The 12,083-nt window shown below is 42.4% G+C and overlaps 1 protein-coding gene across 1 annotated transcript in view; it reads left to right on the top strand.

The window, feature by feature from the left end:
- LOC111954791 (CUB and sushi domain-containing protein 3-like) overlaps positions 1–12,083 on the top strand; it is a 184,061-nt gene that overhangs the window by 133,870 nt on the left and 38,108 nt on the right. The window contains 3 exon segments of the mRNA XM_070436005.1: positions 875–1,044; positions 1,545–1,701; positions 9,113–9,304. Of these exon segments, the coding sequence (XP_070292106.1) occupies positions 875–1,044; positions 1,545–1,701; positions 9,113–9,304 (519 nt within the window).

Here is a 12,083-nt window from a genome sequence, read left to right as displayed (position 1 = left end):
ACACACACACACACACACACACACACACACACACACACACACACACACACACACAGTGAGGTAATGAAGAAGGGTAATTTAAGGGAAGGGTGTTCTTGTCTCGAACACAAAAATTAATATTGTTCCTGACACGGGTTTCTTGGAGATATGGCGAGAGAGATAGAGTGTAAAGGTAATTGTTTTAATGGATGCGATAACTGTTGTGATTTATTCAAAATATGATACTAGTAATATCGTCATAACATCTAGTGGCGGTGAGTGAAACGGCGCATGGGGCATTAAATAAATCACCCTGGCTGCTGCTGCGGCTGCTTTATGCACCACCCGCCAAAGCTCCCCCTCTGCAAAATGCATGATGGGTAGCAATACATCTGCTTTTACGGGGTTTTGTTCCATTAACTCTGAATTTGATGGTTATTGTTCAGTGTCAGGGTCCAGAGCCCCGATCCCAGGCCTTGTAGTTGAGCTCTGAGCAGCGACATGAATAATAATAATAACCCAGGAAGTCTATTCTGTCAGTTCTAATTCCAGATTTGCTTTTGAGCCCTCTAGATGGTTTACATCTATGGTATCCAGGCACAAAATCCGAGGCAGGAATCAGAACAAGAAAGCGACGATTCATGTTTCATGTGATTTACATCCAGGATATGTCCATAGTGGTGAACTAGTACTGTACGTAAATACATGTGATCAAACGTGCTGTTATATATGAACTGAAAATGATGTGTATGTAAAATGTCATGTAAAAAGAAAAAGTTTGACATTTTTATTACCCTGACGATAGACCGTCGTTGTCACATGCACTTTCCAATGGTGTTGTTTTGTTCTCTCTGTTTTGTTTTTCCTCCATTTCTTCACTCTCTCCATCCTGTAGCCGAGTGCGGTTCGTCGGTCATAAACAATGAGGGGATCATGTTGTCGCCAAACTACCCGATGAACTACGAGAACAACCATGAGTGCATCTACAGCATCCAAGTGCAGGCTGGGAAGGGAATCAACATCTCTGCCAGGACCTTCCATCTGGCACAGGGGGACATTCTCAAGGTACTGGTCTCTCTCTCTCTCTCTCTCTCTCTCTCTCTCTCTCTCTCTCTCTCTCTCTCTCTTCTTCTCTCTCTCTCTCTCTCTCTCTCTCTCTCTCTCTCTCTCGGAGTGTATAGTACTCCTGTGATGGTCAATGACACTTAAGCATGTGGATTCTGTCCATGGTAATAAGCCTTGTCTGCGCCAGATAAATAGTGGCATGGATTCTTAAGTAGCTCTTCCAGTAGCCTGGAATCCAACTGAATTTTAACAACATGTTGCCTCAAGATCAGCCCTCATTGAGTTAAGAATGGGCATCTTTAACAAGGACCTACCCTCTCCTGTCATAAACCATTAGCACCTGTAATCCGGTACATTCTTTATTAGACAGTGATAATAATCAGACTAAAAAGGCAATACTTTACACACTTGACATTACAATGACATATACACGTTCATGAAAACAAAGTCATGCTTTGCAAAGAACAGAACTGAACTAAAGGGTACTCTTCTCTCTGCAGATCTATGATGGTAAAAACAGCATGGCCCATGTCCTAGGGGCATTCACAGGCTCATCCATGCTGGGTCTAACCCTCATCAGTACCTCAAACCACCTGTGGCTGGAGTTCTACTCTGACCCGGAGTCCACCGGAGAGGGCTTCAAGCTGGTTTACTCTAGTAAGTTACCAACCAGTCAGTGTGCAGTGGTTCTGAAAACATGTGTTATAATATATAAAAATAAGGAAAGAAAGTTGCACACTTTAATGGGTAAACATAACCAATGTTTATACCCTGAAGAAGGCACTGCGTTGCCTAAACATTGGTTAGTTTTACCCATTCAAATGTTATGAACATAATATAAAGTGTGACTTTTGTTCCCTATTTCTATTAGAGGTCGACCGATTATGATTTTTCAACGCCGATAACGATACCGATTATTGGAGGACAAAAAAAAGACGATACCGATTAATCAGCCGATTTTTATATACATATTTGTAATAATGACAATTACAACAATACTGAATGAACACTTTTATTTTAACTTAATATAATACATAAATAAAATCAATTTAGTCTCAAATAAATAATGAAACATGTTTAATTTGGTTTAAACAATACAAAAACACAGTGTTGGAGAAGAAAGTAAAAGTGCAATATGTGCCATGTAAAAAAATCTAACGTTTAAGTTCCTTGCTCAGAACATGAGAACATATGAAAGCTGGTGGTTTCTTTTAACATGAGCCTTCAATATTCCCAGGTAAGAAGTTTTAGGATGTAGTAATTCTAGGACCTATAGGACTATTTCTCTCTAAACCATTTGTATTTCATATACCTTTGACTATTGGATGTTCTTATAGGCACTATAGTATTGCAAGCCTAATCTCGAGAGTTGATAGGCTTGAAGTCAATAACAGCGCTGTGAAGAGCTGCTGGCAAACGCAGGAAAGTGCTGTTTATATGAATGCTTACGAGCCTGCTGTCTACCACCGCTCAGTCAGACTGCTCTATCAAATATAAAATCATAGATTTAATTATAATATAATAAACACACAGAAATACGAGCCTTAGGTCATTAATATGGTCAAATCCGGAAACTATCATTTTGAAAACAAAACGTTTATTCTTTCAGTGAAATACGGAACCGTTACGTATTTTATCGAATGGGGGCAACCCTAAGTCTAAATATTGCTGTTACATTGCACAACCTTCAATGTTATGTCATAACTACGTAAAATTCTGGCAAATTAATTACGGTCTTTGTTAGGAAGAAATGTTTTTCACACAGTTCACAATGAGCCAGGCGACCCAAACTGCTGCATATACCCTGACTCTGCTTGCACTGAATGCAAGCGAAGTGACACAATTTCCCTAGTTAATATTGCCTGCTAACATGAATTTCTTTTAACTAAATATGCAGGTTTAAAAAAAATTACTTGTGTATTGATTTTAATAAAGGCGTTAATGTTTATGGTTAGGTACATTGGTGCAACGATTGTGCTTTTTTCGTGAATGCACTTTTGTTAAATCATCACCCGTTTGGCGAAGTTGAAGTAGGCTGTGATTCGATGATAAATTAACAGGCACCGCATTGATTATATGCAACGCAGGACAAGCTAGTTAAATTAGTAATATCATCAACCATGTGTAGTTAACTAGTGATTATGTTAAGATTGATTGTTTTTTATAAAATAAGTTTAATGCTAGCTAGCAACTTACCTTGGCTCCTTGCTGCACTCGCGTAACAGGTGGTCAGCCTGCCACGCAGTCTCCTCGTGGATTGCAATGTAATCGGCCATAATCGGCGTCCAAAAATGCCGATTACCGATTGTTATGAAAACTTGAAATCGGTCGACCTCTAATTTCTATACAGTTTACCCTCCGTTAGTCAGCACCTCTACAAACATTTTGAGGTATGCATCAGCTCAATGTCTTTTTACTGCACTAACTCTAATAACTTTCATTAACAGGTGGTTATTAGGCATGTGTTAAGGATTTGCTGAACAATTGTTTACAAATTGTTAGTCAATGCGTTTTACTGGATCTATTATTGGCTTATTCTAAAATTTTTCCTTGGTTCCTATGGATTCAGCGGGGGATGGGGGTCATCCTATGATTGATGCTTTAGCTAGGACCCTAATATAAGTCTTCCTGTGGGAGTGGGACATGGGCTGTATGTGAAAGTAGCTGGTCATGTGATGTGTTACGTCATCTTTGTCAGGATTCCCAATCATATTGATATTTATGAGAAATAGAGTGTCAGGTGTTCACTCTAGATATATAATCACACACCAGTTATTTTCCCACTACAGTCAGTCTTTCCATCTGCCTTGTAAAACAAGTAGGACTTAAAGGGGTGATTGCTTCATAACTTTTAGATTTTTTTTTCAAAAAGTTAACAGCAGATTGCCCCTTTAAAGGGCATTAGAATTTTGTTGACAGCCAGGAGTGGATTTCAAGGGAATATTCCACAGCTTGGTCCAAGGTATTATCAATTACCTGAAAAATAACCTCTACACTTGTCTTTGTTGACCTTGTCCTTGCCCCTCACACAAAACCAGACTATGTACCACCGCAGACACATAAAAACCACACGCATTCATCTTTAATACCATTTGTTGCGCTAGCTGGTAGCTAGCCTGTGTAACATTGGACAGGGTGTTAGTTCTGAGAGAGAAAAAACCCTATTAACCCACTGGTGGGCAATCTACTAAATCCGTGTCTAGTGGGAGATTTCATTCCACCTGCAAGATTAGCTGTTTGATTGCATAATAAAGGTCAGTGGAAGCCCAGGGCTAAGTCCCAAATGACACCCTATTTCCTGCATAGTGCACTACTTTTGACCTGAGCCCTATTGGTTATCCAATGGTGGTGCACTATAGGGAATAGGTTGTAATTTGGGACAGTCAAGTAGCAGGCGGTGAGGCCACCACAGTTCAGCCACCACAATGGTTGGAGTGTGATTAAAAAATAAATAGAACTCAGTCTAAGTATTTTCCGGACCCAGACTTTTGTTTCCGGTTGAATGCTATGAGACAATGACCTGTAATTAACGTGCAATCAGTGTGCTTGGTGAAAATTGCCACCGTTAGTCAGTCCCAGTATCCTCCTGCCTCCACCACACACTATGTTAAGTTCAGTCAACCTTGTTTTTCTCTCAGTATAGTACAGTACATTGCTGTCATGGTAACTACTAAGTAGTCTATGAGTGCTGTGCTAGACATGAACGTTTATTCCCAAGTTCAGGGTGTACAGTTAATTGGAGGAGGGGCGGGTGGAGCAAATGGAACAGGGTTTTGTATTTTGAAAGGTAGCTGTCATTGTTCTGAGGAGAGGACTGAGGCATACGTCTCATTTTAGCTTGGTTGCATTCTCATATGAGAGAGCAGAGTTCAAACCTGCGAATAGGAAATTGTCAGCTACGCTAAGATGTGTGGTGGTGTTTTGAAAGACAAGAAGAAAGGGTAATATAATTATTTATTTCCTATTCCTTTCAGTTCGCTGTGTAATTATGATGCTGTGTGATGATGAGTGCGAAGGAAAACAATTATGAGAAGATAATAACAGGAAGTGCCCCTCACAGAGAGCCGGCCCACGCTCCTCATGTACCGACCAAAAGTTCCAGACACATCTCCAAATTAACCAAGTGCTTATTCCTATTTGTTCTGCCTGCTTAGTACAGGCCCCATCCCTGCCTGCGGGCCCAGTGGGATCCTCCAGTCAAATTTTCAGCCGTATTGACTGATTATAACGACCGCCCTAACTTTCTCTCTGAGCCTCTAAAGACATACATGCAACGCAGGCAGCACAGAAATAATAGGAAACAGCAGACCGGGATGGTCATTGCACTAATGACCCAAAAAAGAAGAGAGGTGTGTGTGGTCAAATCATATGCCTCCATGCCTGTGTGCTTGTGTCCACCCTAGCAAAGGTAAAGTTTGTGTTAACATCACAGACCTGGTTTCAAAACGTGTTTCAAAACTGAGCTTGATTGACCTCGCCAGAGGTAATGGATGGAACCAATTGAGTAGCCCCAAAAAGTGTAAGCCCCGGCCATGTGGAACTTTAGGCAGGCTCAAGCGAATGCTCCAATCCTATTTGAACCCAGGTTTGTGCCAAAGGGGGCGGTGTTGCAATCTACTGCAAAGATAGCCTGCAGAGTTCTGTATTACTATCCAAGTCTGTACCCAAACAATTCGAGCTTCTACTTCTAAAAATTCACTTTTCCAGAAACAAGTCTCTCACTGTTGCCGCTTGCTATAGACCACCCTCTGCCCGCAGCTGTGCCCTCGACACCATATGTGAATTGATTGCCCCCCATCCATCGTCTGAGCTCGTGCTACTAGGTGCTACTAGGTACTCGTGCTAGTTTAGGTGACCTAAACTGGGACATGCTTAACACCCCGGCCATCCTACAATCTAAGCTTGATGCCCTCAATCTCACACAAATGATCAATGAACCTACCAGGTACAACCCCAAATCCGTAAACACGGGCACCCTCATAGATATCATCCTAACTAACTCGTCCTCCAAATACACCTCTGCTGTTTTCAATCAAGATCTCAGCGATCACTGCCTCATTGCCTGCATCCGTAATGGATCTGCGACCAAACGACCACCCATCATCACTGTCAAACGCTCCCTAAAACACTTCTGCGAGCAGGCCTTACTAATCGACCTGGCCGGGGTATCCTGGAATGACATTGACCTCATCCCGTCAATAGATGATGCCTGGTTATTCTTTAAAAGTGCCTTCCTCACCATCTTAAATAAGCATGCCCCATTCAAAAAAAATGAACTAGGAATAGATATAGTCCATGGTTCACTCCAGACCTGTCTGCCCTTGACCAGCACAAAAACATCCTGTGGCGTTGTGCATTAGCATCGAATAGCCCCTGTGATATGCAACTTTTCAGGGAAGTTAGGAACAAATATACACAGGCAGTTAGGAAAGCTAAGGATAGCTTTTTCAAACAGAAATTTGCATCCTGTAGTACAAACTCAAAAAAGTTCTGGGGGACACTGTAAAGTCCCAGATAAGAGCACCTCCTCCCAGCTGCCCACTGCTCTGAGGCTAGGAAACACTGTTACCACCGATATATCCACTATAATTGAGAATTTCAATAAGCATTTCTCTACGGCTGGCCATGCTTTCCACCTGGCTACCCCTACCCCGGTCAACTGCCCGGCACCCTCCACAGCAACCCGCCAAAGCCCCCACCATGTCTCCTTCACCKAAATCCAGATAGCTGATGTTTTGAAAGAGCTACAAAATCTGGACCCGTACAAATCAGCCGGGCTAGACAATCTGGACCCTCTCTTTCTAAAATGATCTGCCGAAATTGTTGCAACCCCTATTACTAGCCTGTTCAGCCTCTCTTTTGTATCGTCTGAGATTCCCAAAGATTGGAAAGCTGCCACGGTCATCCCCCTCTTCAAAGGGGGTGACACTCTAGACCCAAACTGCTACAGACCTATATCTATCCTACCCTATCTTTCTAAGGTCTTCGAAAGCCAAGTTAACAAACAGATTACCGACTATTTTGAATCCCACCGTACCTTCTCCGCTATGCAATCTTGTTTCAGAGCTGGTCATGGGTGCACCTCAGCCACGCTCAAGGTCCTAAACGACATCATAACCGCCATCGATAAGAGACATTACTGTGTAGCCGTATTCATCGACCTGGCCAAGGCTTTCYACTCTGTCAATCACCYRATTCTTATTGGCAGACRCSARAGCCTTGGTTTCTCAAATGARTGCCTCGCCTGGTTTACCAACTACTTCTCTGATAGAGTTCAGTGTGTCAAATCGGAGGGCCTGTTGTCCGGACCTCTGGCAGTCTCTATGGGGGTGCCACAGGGTTCAATTCTCGGGCCGACTCTCTTCTCTGTATACATCAATGATGTCGCTCTTGCTGCTGGTGATTCTCTGATCCACCTCTATGCAGACGACACCATTCTGTATACTGAGGCCCTTCTTTGGACACTGTGTTAACTAACCCCCAGACGAGCTTCAATGCCATAAAACTCTCCTTCCGTTGCCTCCAACTGCTCTTAAATGCAAGTAAAAGGAAATGCATGCTATTCAATCGATCACTGTCCGCACCTGCCCGCCCGTCCAGCATCACTACTCTGGACGGCTCTGACTTAGAATACGTGGACAACTACAATACCTAGGTGTCTGGTTAGACTGTAAACTCTCCTTCCAGACTCACTTTAAGCATCTCCAATCCAAAATTAAATCTAGAATCGGATTCCTATATCGCAACAAAGCATCCTTCACTCATGCTGCCAAACATACCCTCGTAAAACTGACCATCCTACCGATCCTCGACTTCGGCGATGTCATCTATAAAATWGCCTCCAACACTCTACTCAACAAATTGGATGCAGTCTATCACAGTGRCATCCGTTTTGTCACCAAAGCCCAATACACTACCCGCCACTGCAACCTGTACGCTCTCTTTGGTTGGCCCTCGCTTCATACTTGTCGCCAAACCCACTGGCTACAGGTTATCTACAAGTCTCTGCTAGGTAAAGCCCCGCCTTATCTCAGCTCACTGGTCACCATAGCAGCACCTACTCGTAGCACGCGCTCCAGCAGGTATATCTCACTGGTCACCCCCAAAGCCAACCTCCTTTGGTCGCCTTTCCTTCCAGTTCTCTGCTGCCAATGACTGGAACGAACTGCAAAAATCACTGAAGCTGGAGACTCATATCTCCCTCACTGGCTTTAAGCACCAGCTGTCAGAGCAGCTCACAGATCACTGCACCTATACATAGCCCATCTGTAAACAGCCCATCTATCTACCTCATCCCCATACTGTATATATTTATTTATCTTGCTCCTTTGCACCCCAGTATCTCTACTTGCACATTAATCTTCTGCACATCTACCATTCCAGTGTTTAATTGCTATATTGTAATTACTTCGCCACCATGGCCTATTTATAGCCTTAACTCCCTTATCTTACCTCATTTCCACTCACTGTATATAGACTTTTTGTTTTCTGTTTTTCTACTGTATTATTGACTGTATGTTTTGTTTATTCCATGTGTAACTCTGTGTTGTTGTATGTGTCGAATTGCTATGCTTTATCTTGACCAGGTCGCAGTTGCAAATGAGAACTTGTTCTCAACTAGCCTACCTGGTTAAATAAAGGTGAAATAAAATGTAAAAAATAAATTGGGACCTTGTCCTACACMGCCAAAAGGAAGATGAGCCTCTGAGCCTGTTTCCTCTTCATGTGTCTTGTGTCTTCTTTCTAGGGAGTCTTTCCTGACCACTGTGCTTCTGCTTATTCGTTGGAGTCTACACTCTTGGAAAAAAGGGTTCGAAAGGGTTCTTTGTAGAGGGATAGGATTCTACAAAGAACCATTTTAATTACAAATAATTTGTAGACTGCAAATTGACCGCAAGAAGCACAAACAGGTATAATGTTTGGGGGACAAACCAAAGAACCCTACAGGGTTCTATTTATAACCTTTTTCTGAGTGTAAGTCGGGTTACTATAGAGCCCTTTTTGACAACTGCCCATGAGAAAGGGGCTTTATAAATACATTTGATTGATTGCCCCCTCTTTCTTCCAGGCTTTGAGCTTTCCCACTGCGAGGACCCCGGGGTGCCCCAGTTTGGCTTCAAGGTCAACGACCAGGGACACTTCTCTGGAAGCACCATCACCTATAGGTGCAACCCTGGCTACACCCTGCACGGCAGCGGAATTCTCAAGTGTATGACCGGAGAGAGACGTGCCTGGGACAACGTCCTGCCCTCTTGCATCGGTAAGGGAACTAAGTAAAAAGGACTGTGCACGTGTGCCTATACAAGCACACACAGACATACTGTATGCACACACTACCAACCCACACTGGTAAACTCCTATGGTCAGGAACAACTGACATCTCTTAGCATAGCGGATTGGTAGACGGCTCCCTTCATCTATTTTCAACTAATATTAGCCCACAGTGCTTCTCCCAGGTAACCTAGCAGTAGTACAGTACTCCAGCACAACCCAAGCCCCTCCTCTTCTCTCTTTATGTCAAGTTAACCACAGAAGAAAAAGTAACCACAGGTCCCTCCCATTTGTCACAATGATCTAAGCTGCAGCCAATGTGCCTCACCAGCTGCATACTGTATTAACCAGGCTAGGGGAGTGCAGACCAGACCAGGCAGAGCTCCTGCATGTCATTGATATGCAGCAGGAGAACAACCTGCACTGCAGGCTGCAGCTATGTAATATCCATTCATCAAGAGGGTTTAATTCAGCCTTATGTTGCACTATGTCCTCTTAATTGAACTTTGTCTAAAAATGTGCAGTGCTTTGCATTTCTTAAAGTGAATYCAAATGTATTTGTTTTTTCCTTTACTTTTGAATGAGTAATGTCTTGGAGAGATTAGTGTATGTGAGAGTTGGATTAAACTAGCCAATACAGATTGGAGATATCTTCAATCTCCGAGGTAGATTGTACAGATGACATTGAAGTTCTTGGTTGAAAGTGGGAATTTGTCCTCATTGGAGAAGGCACATGATGAGTATTGTGATAGCTATCGTTAGTTCCTTGATTATACTGATTGATCCTAATTAGATTCAAAGAAGGGTGCCCTTAGTGACTTCAAATCAGATTGGATCTCACTATGATTCAGTTTGAACTAGATCTGATTAACCCCATCCTGTCAGTCTCTTTTATGAGGAAGAGATACAATGTACACTAGGACCAGCCTTTACAGCAACAACAAAATGTACAATTTGGAGTTTCACATGTGAAAACATGAATGGCCCCACATGAAATAGCTGTTTTCACATGTGAAACCATATTTTCACTTGTATTACATTTATAGTTCACATGTTAACGTCACCTTTTCACATGTGAGGAGAAAAACATGTTTTTTGCAGTTGTGAATTGCAGTTGCACATGTGAAATTTGCAGAATATCTGATATGCAGTTTCACATGTGAAAAACTTTTTCATGTGAAATTCACATTTTTAATAGAACATTTCAATGTGAAAATCAAACACATGTGAAAAACAAATTTGTAAGAAAACTCCACATGCGAAAATTTTACTTTTGGCCTCCCGAGTGGCACAGCGGTCTAAGTCACTGCATCGCAGTGCTAGAGGTGTAAATACAGACCCGGGTTTGATCCCAGGCTGTGTCGCAGGGAGACCCGTGTGGCGGCGCACAATTGGCACAGCATCGTCCGGGTTAGGGAAGGGTTTGTGCGGCCAGGATGTCCTTGTCCCATCGCGATCTAGACTTCTAGTGGCAGGCCAGTCGCATGCACACTGACTTAGGTCGCCAGTTTGTATTTGTATTTATTATGGATCCCCATTACTCTTCCTGGGGTACGGCAAAATTAAGGCAGTTATACACTTTTAAAAACATTACAATACATTTATTGCAAAATTCACAACACACTATGTATGAGCCCTCAGGCCCATACTCCACTACCACATATCTACAACACAAAATCCATGTGTACATGTGTGTATAGTGTGTATGTTATCATGTGTGTGTATGCATGTGTCTGTGCCTATGTTTGTGTTGCTTCACAGTCCCCGCTGTTTTTTATCATCTACTGCTTGCATCAGTTACCTGATGTGGAATAGAGTTCCATGTAGTCATGGCTCTATGTAGTACTGTGAGCCTCCCATAGTCTGTTCTGGACTTGGGGACTGTGAAGAGACCAGTTGTACAGTGTTTCCTCCGACACATTGGTGCGGCTGGCTTCCGGGTTAAGCGAGCAGTGTGTCAAGAAGCAGTGTGTCAAGAAGCTTGGCAGGGTCATGTTTCGGAGGACGCATGGCTCTCAACCTTCGCCTCTCCCGAGTCTGTACGGGAGTTGCAGCGATGGGACAAGACTGTAACTACCAATTGGATATCACGAAATTGGGGTGAAAAAGGGGGGAGAAAAATGTCACTTTCATATGTGGAATTGCAAGTTCCCAAGTGAAAAACTAATTTGCAGTTTCACATGTAAGAAATCTCCACGTGAAAGTTAGACTTAGTCTCTGGATTTAAAAACGAATGCTGCTTTTTAGCACATATGACCATAYCAATTACATTTTTTAAACACAATACTAGCCCTCCCAAAGAACTTCCCATATGGATACATATTATAGGCAAGCATATGAGTACATAGTAGTTTTATATACAGTATATAGGTTCCTGGATGTAATATAAAGACTGTAAGTAGTTCAATATTATGCGGATTATTCCAGCCAACATCAATAATAAATACGTAATCATCTGACAGATATACAGTGGTGTAAAGTAACTAAGTAAAAATACTTTTTGGGGGTATCTGTACTTAACTATTTATATTTTTGACAACTTTTACTTTTACTCCACTACATTCCGAAAGAAAATCTGTACTTTCCCTGACATCCAAAAGTACTCGTTACATTTTGAATGCTCAGGTAGGACAGCAATATGGTCCAATTCACGTACCTATCAATATCAATGCATTATTACCCCTACTGCCTCTGATATGGCGGACTTACCAAACACAAATCCTGTGTTTGTAAATTATGTCTCAGTGTTGGAGTGAGCCCCTGGCTGA

This window comes from Salvelinus sp. IW2-2015, linkage group LG30, assembly GCF_002910315.2.
Source record: "Salvelinus sp. IW2-2015 linkage group LG30, ASM291031v2, whole genome shotgun sequence".
NCBI lineage: Eukaryota > Metazoa > Chordata > Actinopteri > Salmoniformes > Salmonidae > Salvelinus > Salvelinus sp. IW2-2015.
Note: the sequence above shows the minus strand (reverse complement) of the source record. Positions and strands in the feature narration are given on the sequence as shown.